Here is a 17,639-nt window from a genome sequence, read left to right on the forward strand (position 1 = left end):
GTATATGTGAGGGGGCAAACTCCTCAAGAGTTTGCCCCCTCACATATATTAATGTGGTGGCCATTTAGAAGTCAGCCATCTTGGGTACAACTTTTGTTTTTTCAATAGGAAGAGGGCCATGTGACACATCAAACTTATTGGTAATGTCACAAGAAAAACAATGGTGTGCTTGGTTTCAACGTAACTTTATTCTTTCTTTACATTCAGTCATTCACCCATTCATTCACACACTGGCGATGGCAAGCTACATCGTAGCCACAGCTGCCCTGGGGCGCACTGACAGAGGCGAGGCTGCCGGACACAGGCGCCACCGGGCCCTCTGATCACCACCAGTAGGAGAACATGGGGTTAGTATCTTGCCCAAGGATATTTGGCATGCAGCCAGGAGGCAGCCTGGGATCGAACCACCGACCTCCTGATTAGTGGCTGACCTGCTCTGCCACCTGAGCTACAGCCACCCCAGGGCATCAACCTACTCCTGCAGATGATTTCTTGCGCAAGTAGGAACATGGGAAACACTGTTAGAGCCCTATAAAATGACCTCCAGTGAGCTACTCGGGCATATTTCTCATATTTCTCACCAAGAACTAAGAGGTTGGCATAAAGGTCCAACATCCTTTAGTGCAGCAGTCCCCAACCTTTTTTGCGCCACGGACCGGGTTATGATTCCAGAACGCTTGGATTATACAGAAATACAATGATCTCAAATACACCAAACAAGTCCATTTCTGAAAGGCTACAAAAAAAACAAAAAAAAAGAACACAAAGGATTCTTAGTTTTGAGCCTACTCAAAAGTCTGAACTTAAAGCCTATTGGGACGCATCCCTTAAACAGGCAACTCATGCTGAATTAAAACAATTCTGTAAAGAAGGGTGGTCCAAAATTCCTTCACAGTGGTATGAAAGGCTCATTGATAGTCATCACTAATGCTTGGTTGCGGTTTTTGCTGGTAAGCAGGGAACACTTTCTGGAGCAACAACTTTTACGTATAGAACCAAGCCTACCTGGCTCTCTTTTCTCCCTTAATGGCACGGTTTTTTCAAAAACGGATTTCTTTGCTCACACCGTTCTTGTCCAACATTAAAGTTTCATTATCTGAAACAAGCAAGTATCACAAATGCGCAAGAAAATAAAATCAGGAAGTTTTTGAAATACTAGAAAGAATAAAACACATGAAGAAAAGAAAAGAAAAAACCCACAAGACTCACATATTTCATATTTTTATTTAAAAAAGAAAAAGGCAAGTTACTATGATTCTCAGTTTTCACTTCATTAATATAATCACCCATCCCATACCCTCACAATAAACAGAACTTTCAATTCAATACTTCGTGCTTCTTTTTAAAGTAGAGTGCTCAACACAGCAAGTCACGGTACACAGAGCAGTTTCTGGCCGTCAATGAATGACACAGTTGCTCCACACTCCTCATGCATGACTCTTTCTCCTGTTGTCTGTCAGAAGTGAACCATGATGTCATCTAGTTAGCTGTCCCATCATGTGTTGTGTTGAGTTCAACCCATGCTCGGTTTAAGGTGACCAAAGAAGTGGATTTTTAAGAGCCAAAAGGGAGTTTCTCACATACTTAAAATTCTCATCTCACAGACATACTTTGAATATACTGTTTAAGGAATTGGCTGATGCCAGAAAATGTGACCACATGATCACAAACCAGTCCTTACAAGAGACAAATGAATGCAAGTCAATGGAGTGCACTCAGGACAACAGGGAGGGGGACTGGCAGCCTCCGAGATGTTAATAGAGTACACCAAAAGGAGACTTTTCTTATGCAGCGCTCTGCAGTTGTACATCCTCTGTAGCACACCTCTCAGAGTGAACCGGTACAAATAAGTGCTATGAACGAGCATCCCGCTTTCCGAAACTGAACAAAAGAAATGTGATATCTTCAACAAGAAAATGGTTCACTACCTCAGAATGGAAATTAACGTCTTTGTAAAAATAAACAACTTTTTTTTTCCTGACAGTTAAATTAGAAATAGGATATCATGGGACACGGAGGAACATACACTGACATTTATCTTCTCTATTTTACTGCCAAAACACAGTAGAATGTTGTGTTACACAAGAATGACTCGGGGGATCATCCTTCCGCCTAGTCCACCACACAAGCCCAACAGTCCTCTGCTGTCATGGTCATCTCATGACAGCCAAGTACTTATAAGATCTACTGTTGGCCTTCTTTCTTCTCTCCTTCTGAAGAACTGGAACTGCTGCTGCTATCCCGCTCTGCTGCCATCTGCAGGAACAAAAGGAATTAAAGACTTTCACAAACACTGAGCAGAATTTTACAAAGTCCACGTTGCTGCAAAACCGCTTTAATCTGTGTGACCTTTTACTTCTTTTGGGTTTGTTCACCTCTAGTTTTCCCAAATTTTTATGGAAACAACACATTCTAAGATATGCCTTGTTTTCAGCCAATAGCTCTTTGGTAGTCAACTTGTTTGTACAAAAATACTCTTATTCCTTTTACGGCTAGCATTTTTCTGATTCAAAAGATTCTTGGAAGCAAAATGTAATAACATGAGGGTCTGGTCAAGACTTTTACAGTAAAACACACACTGATATACACAGTTTCAAGGTAAGTAAATGCTTTCTACCTTCTTGTAGGCCATTTCAAACAGTTTGAGTGATGCCTGCTGCAAGTTGGTTGCGGCCTGCTTGATGTTCTCGCCTGTCTCAGAGTCCTTATTGGTCAGCAGATTCCTGACCTTTGAAATCTCCTCCTTCAGCTTGGTGCACTGATTTCACAAAAATAGGGGGGGAAATAAGACAAAAATCAAGCACAAAACATTAATTTAATCTGAGTAAATTACAACAAAGTTTAGAGCATTACCTCATCAGCAGGGAGCTGGTCCTTGAACTCTTCCATCTTGGATTCTGTGTCATGGATGATGCCCTCAGCCATGTTGACAGCCTCCACACGGTCCTGCAGCAAGACAACTCAGTATTTACCAGATACTAAAACCACAGACAACACAGTGGTGAACCATCATCTGTGTGTAAGACGTGTGCAACTTCTAGGCCTAAAAAGCCAATGTGGAAATGCCTGTAAACCAACTGAACAGATGTAACTGTGGGTGAAACGGCATTGAGTCCTTTGTTTGCAGCTAGTTTCAAGTCTGTTCAACATAAAGTGTCTTGAGATGACCCATTAGGAATGAGCCTTGTATAAATAAGTGTGAACTGATTTATGTGTTTTAAGATGAACATTTTCTTTGTTGTACTGAGTTATGTTGACAATAAAGTGCCCATCAATCAAGACAGTGAGATTTCACCCCGACTTTTGTCTTTACAGTTTGACTGTTACCTTCCTCCTCCGGTCCTCCTCTGCATACTTCTCAGCATTCTTGATCATATTCTCAATGTCATCTTTACTGAGACCTCCTGATGACTGGATCACAACTGTAAAGGAGGAAATGAGATATTTATATATGCACTTTGACTTTTACAGACACCAATTCAAACCAAGTCGTAATGCAGGGAAAAAAAACAAAAAAACAAAACAGTTTTCTGAAACAAGACTAAGGGCCAAGTGATTACAGCAACATGCATAAATATTAACCTCCCTATCTAGTCTGTCTTAGCAACAACTGTAAAAGTAAACCAAGTTAAGTGTTAATATTTATCTAAAAATGCAGATTATTTTCAGCAATTTGAAATGTCTTTTAGCTTGACTTGCTAACACAGTGGGGGAAAAAAAAACCAAAGTTCTCAGCTTTCAGACTGGTTTACTGTGTGCACTTACTCTGCTGCTCGCGGCCTGTGCCTTTGTCCTTGGCCGACACATGGACGATGCCGTTGGCATCGATGTCAAATGTGACCTCGATCTGAGGGACTCCGCGAGGGGCTGGAGGGATTCCTACCAGAGTAAACTGACCCAGCAACTTGTTGTCTGTCGCCATTTCTCTCTCACCCTGGCACACTTTGATCTCCACTTGAGTCTGTCCATCAGCTGCTGTGGAGAACACCTGGAGGGGAACATGTGACACTGTAGATCACATGGGGCTTCACTGAGACTGTGGGACTGCAGTCCTGCTTTAAATACCTGGCTCTTCTTGGTGGGAATTGTGGTGTTCCTGTTGATGAGTTTGGTAAAGACACCACCCAGAGTCTCGATACCCAGCGACAGTGGAGTCACATCCAAAAGCAGCACATCGGTTACATCGCCAGCCAGAACGCCACCCTGGATGGCTGCTCCAATAGCAACAGCTTCATCAGGGTTCACAGACTTGCTGGGGGCTCGGCCAAACAGATCCTGGACTGTCTGCTGAACCTGCAGGGCGGATGTGGTGGGGGGTGTTAATTATGAGTTATGCATGCATTAAAATCAGCATTATAAAAATCATATTCAAAATGCAGAAAAAGTTGTTTATTTACTCTTTTGTAAAGGCACTGTACAAATCTATGTTCTTCTTATTGTCTGTGCACTAGGGTTGTGCAGATAGAGATCACGTCAAAGTTAATGAGCCGGTAATGAGCCAACAATTCAACTGTCAAGCTGCCGAACACTAAAGTGCACTGCATGTTAGCTCAACTAAGAAAAAAAATACACCTGTTTGCAATGTATACAGTGGTTTGCAGAAGTATTCAGCCCCCTTGAACTTTTCCACATTTTGTCACATTACAGCCTCAAACATGAATCAATTTTATTGGAATTCCACGTGAAAGACCAACACAAAGTGGTGTACACTTGAGAAGTGGAACAAAAATCATACATGATTCCAAACATTTTTTACAAATAAATAACTGAAAAGTGGTGTGTGCGTAATTATTCAGCCCCCTCTGGTCTGAGTGCAGTCAGTTGCCCATAGACATTGCCTGATGAGTGCTAATGACTAAATAGAGTGCACCTGTGTGTAATCTAATGTCAGTACAAATTAGGGCTGCCACAATTAGTCGACTAGTCACGATTACGTCGACTATCAAAATCGTCGATGACTGATTTAATAGTCGACACGTTGTTTGAAGCTTTGTAAGATCACAAAAGACGCAGGAATAAGTAGTAGGATTTAAGAGTGTAATAACGGACTGAAACAAAAGATTGCAGCACTGCGTTTAACATATTTTCAGGTGAGAATGTAACTGTATAAACCTCAAATATCTGCTCAGTTTATCAAGACACCACATATTTTCAAAAGCGCTCCAACGTTTTCGGAGACGTCTGTTACCCACTAGCTCGATAGCTAGCCGGGGGCAAGGCTCACTAGAGCCGGTGAGAACACCGGACTCCCGGCAAATCTTTTCCAAACCCACTGCCGTCTTTTGCTACTCAGGTTAAACATATATAAGTCACTTAGATAACTTAAAAATGTTCTTGTTTGGCTTTTTTTAGTATTTTATTTGTTCCTGAGTAAATCGGTTTGGCTTAGGCTTTGTCCACACGTACCCGGGTATTTTTGAAAACGCAGCTTTTTCTATGCGTTTGCACCTTTGTCCACACGTCAACGGCGTTTTCGGTCACTGAAAACTGAGATTTCTAAAAACTCCGGCCAGGGTGGATATTTTCTAAAACTCCATTTTTGCATTTACGTGTGGACGAGAAAAACGGAGAAAACGCAGCGTCAAAGATGTGCGCCTTTTTTGACGTCACACTGTGCGCCACGTTATTGTTTCGGTGAAATTAATTTCTACAATACTGTTACTGTTAATTGTACTCTCTGCAGTGTTTAAATGCTTACATATACACACACAGTTACTGTCCCACCACACATACGACTCGATTCTGCTTCTATGCCCCAGCTTTGTCTACCATTTCCCACCGAGGCTTCTAGACTTCTGATTGGCCAACATTTCTACACGGTTAGGAATATAGTGCCACCTGCTGCTTTGGCATGTTCCTAGCAGCGTTTTCCTTCATTTCTGCCTTTATATGTGGACGGGATTAGTTTTTAAAACGAAAACGGAAAATCTCAGTTTTCAAAAATACCCGTGTACGTGTGGACATAGCCTGAGATTGAAGTTTTAGTTTTTACACACCTGAATAAACGTCAAGAAGACAACTGATTATCAGAAGTGTGAGATGCTCGAGAATATACTCCGGTGTCCTGTTATATTTTAGATAGCAAGGAGTTTATTCAACTTCACCGAAACAATCTGCAAATTTCATTAAAATTTAATAAACTATCACCATGTCTTTATTTTTAGTTAGCACCAGTGTTGGGTAAGTTACTTTAAAATAGAAACTTAGTTACATTACTAGTTACTTCTATTAAAAGTAACTCAGTTACTTCAAGTTACTCGTTACTTTCAAAGTAACTAGTTACTAGGGAAAGTAACTTTGGTTTTACTCAGAATTCTCTTGTTGATGTGTTGCTTCCATAACTTTGGCAGTCTTCTAGCTTGCTTACTTGCCACAAGTGCACTGTGCCACCTACCAATAGAAAAAATAATAATAATGTGCATATTTCCACGAGAGAAATCCCACGCCTGGACCGTCATTGACTGCTGCCATGATTCTAGCCTACGTCACAGCATCATGTGCGCCTTTTACATCCAACACAAAAACTGCAGTCGTGGTGCTTTGATTGTACTCAGAACTCGGAAATTCTGCCTTCTGAATAGGAAGATGTAGGTAACACCAGACTACAGATGAGCTGCATACAGGGCTGGACTGGGACAAAAAATTGGCCCGGGCATTTTGACTAGAGACCGGCCTGACATTATAGGAAAAATCATAAAGCCTTTGAATGAAAACAAACGCTGTTGTGACAGTGATGTCCACTGTTTTGATGGTATATATGCATCAATCTATCAATCGTTTGTTGCAAGATTCAGATAATTATTTTTTAAAAGCTAGACATTTTAAATGAGAATAAGAAAGAAAAGTATTTCCTTTGTGCCCCCCTCTCCCTGTTAATGCTCTACCTGGCCCCCCTGGCAAAACTTTGCTAGATCCGCACCTGCACAGTTACCAGCTGTCAGCTACCTAAAAAAGGATCCTGGGGTTATTTGTCTCTCAGAAACAGTTCATAACTTCCTTTCAACTCATTCTCCATCACCTGTTCAGCTCTGATGATTCAGTGAGGACATCTCCTGGTTTCATCTTCATGTTTCCCTCTCACCAGATAACCAAACCGATATAATGCCCATCAGCTTTTTTGCAGCTGTGGCTCCAGCAAACATCAGCTGATATTAGAAATTAATATTAAATAAATTCTAACAACAGCTGATCAAGCTTAAAGGTGCTGCTGTTGTTTAGGGCGACATCGGCTGGTTTCCTCTTTCTGGCGCAAAGTGGGCGATAAACAAACAAGAATGCCGATCAGCTGATCATTGATCAGTTTTCATGATGGAAGTAGAAACAGGAGAGGGAGGTGGGAGAATGAAAGAAGAAGAGGCAGCTGTGCAGCAAACACAGAATAACTCCAGCTTTGTGCCTTTTTCAATGTAGCCGAATTACGGGACAAACTGTTCCTTTTCACCTCAATAAGAAACGCGTAATATTTTCTCTGAATACCAGACGGGACGGTTGGCAACTCTAATAACTTATGAACAAAATAAAGTTCAACATCAGTAACATCATAGCACCCACCCAGCTGTATAGAAACTCCGTCATGCTAGCTAGTACGCAGTAGGGAAAAAGTCAGAATAACGAAAATAAACTCCACCTAAACTTGGTTTCTATCTGACCCAGATAGACTGCAGGTCATAACTTCTTACCTGAAGTTCAGTTCACACTTGGACCGGCGGCCGCCTCGGGTCTCTTTTCCTTCTCCTCCACCTGCTGGCTTCCACCACTTGCTAATGTTACTGAATCTGTGGAAGCTCCGCGATAGCCACCACACGAAGTAACGAGTAACGACCCTATCTAAATCCCAGTAACGAGTAACGCGTTCCTGATTTTGGCATAATAACTAGTTACCGTGCCCGTTACCACAATAATAACGTAGTTACTGTAACGCGTTACTTAATAACGCGTTAGTCCCAACACTGGTTAGCACATACCTTAAACACTTAAAACTGTAAGCTAATGATAGTTACATAAGAGTAGATGCATGCTGGTGCAATAAGCTGTACGTTTTACTCCAATGGATGCATGATCTGATTAGTCGACTAATCACAAAAATAATCTGTGACTAGTCGACTATCAAAATAATCGTTTGTTGCAGCCCTAGTACAAATACAGCTGCTCTGTGACGGCCTCAGAGGTTGTCTAAGAGAATATTGGGAGCAACAACACCATGAAGTCCAAAGAACACACCAGACAGGTCAGGGATAAAGTTATTAAGAAATTTAAAGCAGGCTTAGGTTACAAAAACATTTCCCAAGCCTTGAACATCCCATGGAGCACTGTTCAAGCGATCATTCAGAAATGAAAGGAGTATGGCACAACTGTAAACCTACCAAGACAAGGCCGTCCACCTAAACTCACAGGCCGAACAAGGAGAGCGCTGATCAGAAATGCAGCCAAGAGGCCCATGGTGACTCTGGACGAGCTGCAGAGATCTACAGCTCAGGTGGGGGAATCTGTCCATAGGACAACTATTAGTCGTGCACTGCACAAAGTTGGCCTTTATGGAAGAGTGGCAAGAAGAAAGCCATTGTTAACAGAAAACCATAAGAAGTCCCGTTTGCAGTTTGCCACAAGCCATGTGGGGGACACAGCAAACGTGGAAGAAGGTGCTCTGGCAAAACGCTATGTGTGGCGGAAAACTAACACTGCACATCACTCTGAACACACCATCCCCACTGTCAAATATGGTGGTGGCAGCATCATGCTCTGGGGGTGCTTCTCTTCAGCAGGGACAGGGAAGCTGGTCAGTGTTGATGGGAAGATGGATGGAGCCAAATACAGGGCAATCTTGGAAGAAAACCTCTTGGAGTCTGCAAAAGACTTGAGACTGGGGCGGACGTTCACCTTCCAGCAGGACAACAACCCTAAACATAAAGCCGGAATGGACAATGGAATGGTTTAAAACAAAACATATCCATGTGTTAGAATGGCCCAGTCAAAGTCCAGATCTAAATCCAATCGAGAATCTGTGGCAAGATCTGAAAACTGCTGTTCACAAATGCTGTCCATCTAATCTGACTGAGCTGGAGCTGTTTTGCAAAGAAGAATGGGCAAGGATTTCAGTCTGTAGATGTGCAAAGCTGGTAGAGACATACCCTAAAAGACTGGCAGCTGTAATTGAAGCAAAAGGTGGTTCTACAAAGTATTGACTCAGGGGGCTGAATAATTATGCACACCCCACTTTTCAGTTATTTATTTGTAAAAAAATGTTTGGAATCATGTATGATTTTCGTTCCACTTCTCACGTGTACACCACTTTGTATTGGTCTTTTATGTGGAATTCTAATAAAATTGATTGATGTTTGAGGCTGTAATGTGTCAAAATGTGGAAAGGTTCAAGGGGCCAAATACTTTTGCAAGCCACTGTAAATGTCATTATGTCCCCAAACCAGACCACACATTTGTGGTGTGTACCACTTTGTCTACTGTTAACTATTCGTTGCCATGGAAGCTGCAGAACTTACTCGTTTACTCCATCTAGTCCCACAAGTATAAAGTATGTGCACCCTGAGTTATTTCATGCACTTTGGTGGTTTTAAACATCTGTCTTGTGTACCTTGGGCATGCGTGTCATGCCTCCCACCAGCAGCACCTCTCCGATGTCTCCCTTGGACACTTCAGCATCCTGCATGGCCTTCTGGCAAGGAGACACGGTGCGGCGGATAAGGTCAGCAACAATACCTTCAAACTGAGCACGGGTTAGCTTCATGTTAAGATGTTTAGGACCGGAGGCATCCATAGTCAGGTAGGGGAGGTTGATGTCAGTCTGTAAAACAGAAGGACAATCACTGAGTATTTAAACAGTTACAAAATGCTTTTAACTCAGCACTGTGGTTCATTTTGTGTGACCCTGTACTAGGCCTGGCCTGCGGTCAGAATCAGGACAGTCCACTCTCACTGGGCCAAGTCCTGTAGCTGCACAGCAGCAGCAGATTCTAAAACAGAACCTGCTGCACTGAAGCAAAAAACAGGAGTTTCATCTACCAGCACTGTAACACTGAGCCAGACACAGATTATCTGGACAGCTGACTGAGAGCTGGCACACAACATGCACTGAGACATGTGATGACAAGCAGTACAACCAAAATCAAAACACCCTAAAGCACCTGTGACACATCAGCCATTCAGTGTCACCTTTTTATACAACTACACAAATTCATTAGCTTCCCATGAGGATAAAAGCTAGGAGTACCTGCAGTGAAGAGGACAGCTCACACTTTGCCTTCTCCGCAGCCTCTCTGACTCTCTGAAGAGCCATGTTGTCCTTCGTCAGGTCTACACCAGACTGAAAAGAAACAGCGCAGGTTGAAAACGCAAAACTTCACAAATAGATCAAGGCTTAAAGACTGTTAGAATACCCACCTCTCTCTTGAACTCCTTGACAATGTGTCTGAGGAGGTGCTGATCAAAGTCCTCTCCTCCAAGGAAGGTGTCACCATTGGTGGACTTCACCTCAAAAACTCCCTTCTGGATCTCCAGGATTGAGATGTCAAACGTACCTCCACCTAGATCATACACAGCAATACTGGAAACACATTCATACAGGTTAACACAACAACAGAGCGAGTAGTTGTATTCTTCTATGTACAGGATCATCTATCATCTTTCTTAGCAAGTACTGATACTCCTAAGCATAGCAGTAAACATCAGAAGGTTTTTTCTCATCTACACACATCTTATCTTGGGTCTTGTCCAGGCCATAGGCCAGAGCAGCAGCAGTTGGCTCGTTAATTACACGCAGGACGCTCAGACCAGCGATCTGCCCAGCATCTTTGGTGGCCTGTCAAAGAAACAAGTTGACACAAGTATCGAAGATGAATTGTTACTTCAATCATCAAGTGCATTCCAAAGCAGCAACAAGGACACAGAAGCTAATTATCTGACATCTACATATCACCTTAACTGCTCTGAGACTGAGGTAGATTAGTCTTATCAAAAACTTCGAGCAGTTTAAAAAAAAAAAAGGGGGGGGGGGGGGGGGTTTTGGAAAAAAAAGAAAGTATAAAAAGAAAGTATATGATGAATTACACTATACCTTAAAATATATATATTGATTATAAATCAGGTTGGTGATTTGAACATGAACTTGGCCAAATTATTCTATCCTGTGTGAATTGGCTTAACAGTGATTCGGTGCTCTCCTGTCTGGATGTCTGAATTGTTTTTATGGTCCAAAAATAGCATCAGTTAAACAATGAAGGCATACTGCATAATACAAATCTGTGGAGGGGATAAAACATCAGTATCATAGGGACAATACAATTTATAAATCACATTCTAACTGAATTTAAAACTATACTTTATGTATGCATCAGTTAAACATGTTTTTGGAGGTTTAAATAGATTTAAGTAATCGTCTTTAAAGCAGTTGAAGGTATTGCAAGTTGCTCCACTCTAGTGGAAACATGATACAGTCTGCTACAGTTAGTAACCCCTGAATCTTCTCAGTGTCACAGCAGGAAAACAATTCACTTCTCAAAAGCTGAGCTTTTCTTAAAAGACCCTGGTGGAGGCCTGACATCAGCTTTTAAACATTCATATTTTGGTGCTCGTGCGAAAACGTTTAGCAACGTTTCCTTCAATAGAAAGCCTGTGTGTGCATACCTGTCTCTGAGAGTCATTGAAGTAGGCTGGAACAGTGACCACAGCATTCTTCACCGTGCTTCCCAGGTAGCTCTCTACAACATATGAATATGAAGCAAAACTAATGCTCACATGTGCAAAACATTTAAATTATCTTTTGACTGTCTGCACAACTATACCTGCAGTCTCTTTCATCTTCATAAGAACAAAGGCTCCTGCCTGGCTAGGGGAGTACATTTTGCCATGAGCCTCAACCCAAGCATCACCATTTGATGCACGCACAATTTTGTAGGGAACATTCTTCCTGTTGATGGAAAAAAGGTCATTTTTTTACCCAGCTAAGTTTATTTCTTTCATTATATCCAACATTTAAAAAAATAAACCTCGGATTGAGATTTAAATGCAATAATTGAGAATGGTAAATGGACTGATTCTTATATAGCGCTTTTCTACTCTCCCGGAGTACTCAAAGCGCTCTATACAACACGCCACATTCACCCAGTCACACCCATTCTCACAAGCACTACCCAGGGCTCGCAAAATTTCAAAATCCCTGGTAGCCCTTCGGGCAGGGACTCTTCAGTTTTTGGTAGCCCAAAATAAACTTAAGTAGCCCGAATAAAAAAAACAGAGAACAATTTTTTGATTGATGTTTTGTTTCCTTTACAATATTATACATTAAAGTATAATGTTGTAAAGGAAACAAAATATTAATCAAAAAATTGTTGAAAAACAAATTACAACATTGTATAAAAATTACAATCATCAACTCAAATACTTGGTTCTAATTGAACAGAAATTTCTATGAACTTGTAAGAACTGTGTAGGACATGAATCAGTCTGTGTCAGATCCTGAATCTGACATTTCCACTGAAGTCACGGGTAAGAGGCAAGTGGAACCAAGATCTAGGCCATTTGCTTTTTTGAAGTTTGCAAAGACTGCTAAATTTTTCCAGTGGTAGTTCACTCTTTGCAACATAGTACGCTGTTTTAAACTGATTTTCAGGTTTATTTTTAGTTTGTTATTTGCAATTGGTGTTTGTTCTGGGAAAGATATTGCAGACTGAGCAATAATGCATTTCTTGCATTTCTCATGGGTTCTAATGGAGGCCTTTCTTAAAATGACTGGTCCCAGTAACAAAGGCGCTTGTCGACTCAGAAATCAAGGGAAAGCCAACAACACAACCGGCAGAACATTATGTTATTTACACGGGTGCACATAAGTGGTCCGCATGTGCGCATTCGCTGTCAAAATAAAAGACGCGCACCAGATAAGAAGTTGCAAAGCGCGTTTGCGTCCATATAAAAGGCACTGTTTTTGTCCGCTAGAGTTTCACGGCACATTCTGCACCACATCTCTGTGCGTTCATCATTTGTTTGAAGCCAGCTCACCTCCTGCAACCACTTTTCCGAGAATACGTGCTTTTTTTGTGGTTCGGACTCCTTCTGACATTTCTTTGGAGGTGGAGGAAAACCAAAGCAATTGCTTAAAGGAGCTTGCTTCTTCGACATCTTTAAGAGTTCTAAACAAATGTCTGTCCTCCTCCAGAAAATCTTATGTACGCAAACATGCGTTGCAACTGCTTATCTTGTGCGCGTTTGTTATTTTGACAGCGAATGCACACCTGCGGACCACTTATGTGCAGCCCTGGTTATTTAGCTCGTCATATTGCAGCCACAGAAATTCTTTTGTCCATGAAACCATAAAGCTGCACTTTCTTTTTGCCTTATAGTCTGATTTGTCATAACTTTTCAGTTTTGTGGTCACTTCTTCACCCAGACCTGTCTTATTTGGCTCAGCAGAACTAAAATATATATCCTGCTGCTTTTACACAGACACTCGCATAACGCTCAGCGATTCTCTGCGCGATCAACCTCTCACATGTTTAAGCTTGCTGCGGGAGATTTCACTTGTCATGTTTGCATAGTAAGCTAACGATTGATAAGACGATGTCAGAGGAATTGGTGCGCAAATTATCGTCACTCACCAATCAGTACTGTCGCTCTCTATACACAGTTCGCGCGATTGCAAAGTGAAAGCAAAAAACAAGCGCAAATTCAAACGCGATTTCAATATGTCACATATTGACAGTGGCTCAGCGATGCCAATGACATAATTACCCAGCTACATTTCCGAAAGAATGCAAAAGCATTGACATATATTTTTCCTTCCTACGATAGCCCGACGGGCAGGGCAGAGATAGGTTTTGGTAGCCCGACTGGAAAAATCGCTAGCCCCGGGACGTCGGGCTAGCGATTTTGCGAGTCCTGCTACCTCTATACTGAGTGATTTCTAACTACACGCACACACATTCATACTCCGATGGATGCATCGGAGAGCAACTTGGTGTTAGTATCTTGCCCAAGGATACTTGGCATGCAGACTGGAGGAGCCTGGGATCGAATCTCCAACCTTCCGATCAGTAGGTGACCTGCTCTACCTCCTGAGCTACAGCCACCCCGGAATCTTTTAAAAGGCCAGAAATTAACTCACAGATCTTTCTGGACCTCTGGGTCTTCAAAGCGCCGTCCAATCAGTCTTTTGGTAGCATACAATGTGTTCTGAGGGTTGGTAACAGCCTGGCGTTTAGCAGGCATGCCCACCAGACGCTCCCCATCTGCTGTGAAAGCAATGACTGAAGGAGTTGTCCTCGCTCCCTCTGCGTTCTCCAGCACCTGAATATAAATAAGAAAACATTTAGATTGGAGGAATCATTGTTTCATCAGATTCATCAATCAACCCCAGTTTTTAAAGTTGGAGGTAGAAGAGAAAAAAAGACCAAGAACCAAAAAACCTCAATTAATGAGTGTTAATATTTTTTAGTTTTTTTTCTCAAAACAGTAGAAAAACTACAGAGAAAAAAAAAAAAAACTTTGGATTCCGGTTACACAAAGTTACCCATTTCTTTACCAGGGATGCACTGATCTGATGTTTAACTTTTGTTATTAATCATATCCTGGGGCAGTAAGGCTCTTGAGTAATGCTGCATCAGTGTCTACGATCCCATCTATTTGGCCAGTCTGATTTTTTTTTCCTGTTCTGGTTTACTTACATGTACAGTAACAAACTTCCATTGAGTTAATTAACACAACATTTAGTTTACCCGCTTAGAAGTTCTCTAGTATCAGCACTCAGGGTGGGTTCCATTTCCATAGATACTGCTAGATTACAGATAGGGGCTTAAACAAACAAACAAACATGTGAATCATCTAAAGCATCACCTTGGCCTGTTTGCCCTCCATGACTGCAACACATGAGTTTGTGGTTCCCAGGTCAATCCCAATGACTGCACCTTTGACGGCTTCAGACCTGCAGCACATACACTGATTGTGACAAACTCAGCAGACCTCATGTTTACATCAAAAGATCCAAATTTCTCAGACTTCTATTTAGAAATACCAATACAGAATATGGCATTCTGTTTGGTGACAAAAAAGGTCTTTTAAATTGCGAATATGAATCACAGCCATTAGGAAGTGAATGTATAGTTTTACCTCTAAAAGACAAACAAAAATTGCCAAACCAGCACCAACGTCATGCTGTTAGTGCACGTTCATATAATGCAGGCACTTTAATGTCGATACTCACGCATAGTCTCTCCTGGAGAGGGCTCTAAGAGCATCTGGTTGGAAGCCGGTCCAGCATGCCTGATAATACAGAACAAAGCAGTTACACAGCTGTTAACTCAGACAAAATATTTGCGATGAACTCACAAAATTCGACATTTTGAACCTCAAAAGGAAAGATCCAAGTATACTTTAAAAAAAAACAGGATGATGAAAATTGGAAGAACCAAAGCATAGATAACATTATCGGAGTCACAAACAAGCACATGTGACAAGAAACCATTCTTAATAGTGGGATCCAGCTAAGCGAAGCCTGTAGAAGATCGAGCTCGAAATGCGTTACTTAAACTGTGGAGCAGCGTGCTGGAGGAGGGGACGCCTCACCGAAGGTCACAGACCCACAGCTCTGCTACAGCCTTGGAACCAGCTCAAAACGAACATTAAAACTCACACACCAAAGTAAAATATTTAAGTAGATGACGAAGCAAGTAGTACTTGCTTCTCTAATGACCGCTCTTTGAAAAACAGCTGCCAGGTAGGTCCGGTATCAAATGAAGTGAGCTAGCACGCGTTAGCTTAGCCCCACAGATATGAAACACACCAGCACATCGAATGCTAGAGCGGCGGCTCAATACTATGTTGCTATTGCACATCTCTTCTCGTGACACACATTTATTACAGTGTCTGCTGGATTGTGCTCATTGTTAGTGACACAGTAATGATCCAACCACGACTAAATATGCTGTCCTCAAGCTTACGCTGTTAGCATCTAAAGCTAGGAAGCTAATGGCCACATCGTAATGCAACGCTCATACATCTACTTAACTGTTTGACATTTACCTTTTTAATCAAGGACGAAACGCTTCTGATGTTACTCCTCGTGGGAAGAGTCCTTGAAACGCTTCGGGCGACGCTCAACATTTTCACAACTCAGCTAACAGGCTTGCTAACTTCGATTTTAAACTACAGCGTTTTAAGTCAAAGCACACTCTTCAGATAGTTCGGCAGCGAAGGAATGCTAAAATATTTCAGCTTTTCAAGCCTCTTCAGACTTTAACGCAGCGTCTCCTCAGAAAACCGCATAGAGCTAAGCTCCGACAAGACTGCTCGCCTCTGGACTGCAACGGCAAAAGAACTGCGAAGCTTCTTCTCGAATTATCCAACACATGTTGCACCATGCACCGCTCAAGGACCCCGAAATGGGCTCTACAATGACTGCCTGGTTTTTTTCATCGATAGTAAAATGCCTAAAACAACAGTTTAAAATCGAATATGCAAATCAATTGGAAAAACTGACATTAATTAAAGAATAAAGCTGTGTGATATAAAGATTAAATATATACCGGTGGTTTTTGGATGTTCGCGGTTTTGGCACGGGTAAGGCAGACGCATTTAGTGGGCCTGTGAAGGTCATGATGTAACGTGGAGATTGAAAATGTGACGTCATTCAAGGGTAAAACCACAAAGGATTCTGGGAACTCGTGGCAAGAGGTACTAGCGCACGCAGGCTTTCAATTGAAATCAGTTACACAGCGATAAAAAGAAACACAAAAAACTGTCAAGAAGCGGTTATATTATTAACTGCAATAGCCGGTCGCATGACAGCCACGGGAAGCCGACGGGTAAAGAGATCGTTGTTTTTTTTTTATCGGATTATGTCGTTGACAGGGTATTAATAGTTTTGCAATTTTCATTAGTTTTTATTTTTATTTAGTTTTGACTTCAGATTTTCAATTTTATATCAGTTTTAATTAGTTTTTACCAATTGTTTGCTAGTTTAGTTTTTATTTTTTGAAAATCCTTAGTTTCAGTTTAGTTTTGATTAGTTTCAGTTATAGTTTTAGTTGTGTTTGCAATAATTAAGTGTAACAAAATCCCAGTTTCATCATATCAGTCATTCTCTTCTGCTTATCCTTGGGTATGTTGCTATTCCAGCTACCATACCCTGCACCCTGGACAGGTTGCCTGTCTGTCGCAGGGCTAACATGCAGAGACAGACAACTCACATTCCCACCTATGGGTTTTTAAATAAAGGCAGATGAACAACCATTGATACCAGGCAACTATAAAACGTATATCTTGGCCCCAGTGAGACTATTAACTCTTGCAGCACCGGGTGTTCATAATTTTGGTTCAAGTGAATTGATAAACTTTTTGAAGGTAATTGACTCACACAGTTGTGTAGTTTTTTGTTTTTTTGTTTTTTTCTTGTTTGTTTGTTTGTTTGTTTTGTTTTTGCTTTGTTTTATTATTTGCTTCGAGCCCTGTGTACAGGAGCTGCATGCTAAAAGATCTTTTGTTAAAAGGGTTGGCGTAATAAGCAAATGCTTCAGCCAATACCTTTTGATTAGCCTTGTCTCATGCTTTCTTGCTTTGTGGTAGATCTTTGTTCTGTCTTCACTGAGATATTTGAATGCTAATCAATAAAAAACATATCATATCATATATCCCAGTCC

General features: G+C 41.5%; 1 protein-coding gene and 1 non-coding gene across 2 annotated transcripts; both read right to left on the reverse strand.

The window, feature by feature from the left end:
- Nucleotides 1–1,205: 1,205 nt before the first annotated feature.
- On the reverse strand, nt 1,206–16,347 carry hspa9 (heat shock protein family A (Hsp70) member 9). Its single transcript, XM_006781926.3, has 16 exons — nt 16,024–16,347; nt 15,206–15,264; nt 14,839–14,926; nt 14,111–14,292; nt 11,796–11,920; nt 11,638–11,711; nt 10,707–10,813; nt 10,396–10,558; nt 10,226–10,318; nt 9,590–9,799; nt 4,066–4,293; nt 3,766–3,988; nt 3,328–3,422; nt 2,854–2,946; nt 2,618–2,758; nt 1,206–2,256 (listed from the first exon to the last, which is right to left on the reverse strand). The coding sequence occupies exons 1-16, from the start codon at nt 16,102–16,104 to the stop codon at nt 2,185–2,187; spliced, it is 2,034 nt and encodes a 677-aa protein (XP_006781989.1). The 5' UTR covers nt 16,105–16,347; the 3' UTR covers nt 1,206–2,184.
- On the reverse strand, nt 9,873–10,074 carry LOC118455122 (small nucleolar RNA SNORA74). The gene has a single exon (XR_004844029.1). It is a non-coding gene; the product is annotated as a small nucleolar RNA SNORA74 (small nucleolar RNA).
- Nucleotides 16,348–17,639: the final 1,292 nt, after the last annotated feature.

This window comes from Neolamprologus brichardi, chromosome 2, assembly GCF_056152115.1.
Source record: "Neolamprologus brichardi isolate AB-2024 chromosome 2, ASM5615211v1, whole genome shotgun sequence".
Lineage (NCBI taxonomy): Eukaryota > Metazoa > Chordata > Actinopteri > Cichliformes > Cichlidae > Neolamprologus > Neolamprologus brichardi.

What these genes read in the sequence shown, in the direction of transcription:
- hspa9 (XM_006781926.3), bottom strand. Translation starts at nt 16,104, where the DNA reads ATGTTGAGCGTCGCCCGAAGCGTTTCAAGGACTCTTCCCACGAGGAGT. An exon ending in GACAAGACCCAAGATAAGAT is followed by an intron (nt 10,559 to 10,706) that starts GTGTGTAGATGA and finishes ATGTGTTTCCAG; the next exon opens with TATTGCTGTGTATGATCTAG. An exon ending in ACCAGCTCCCTGCTGATGAG is followed by an intron (nt 2,759 to 2,853) that starts GTAATGCTCTAA and finishes TTGTGAAATCAG; the next exon opens with TGCACCAAGCTGAAGGAGGA.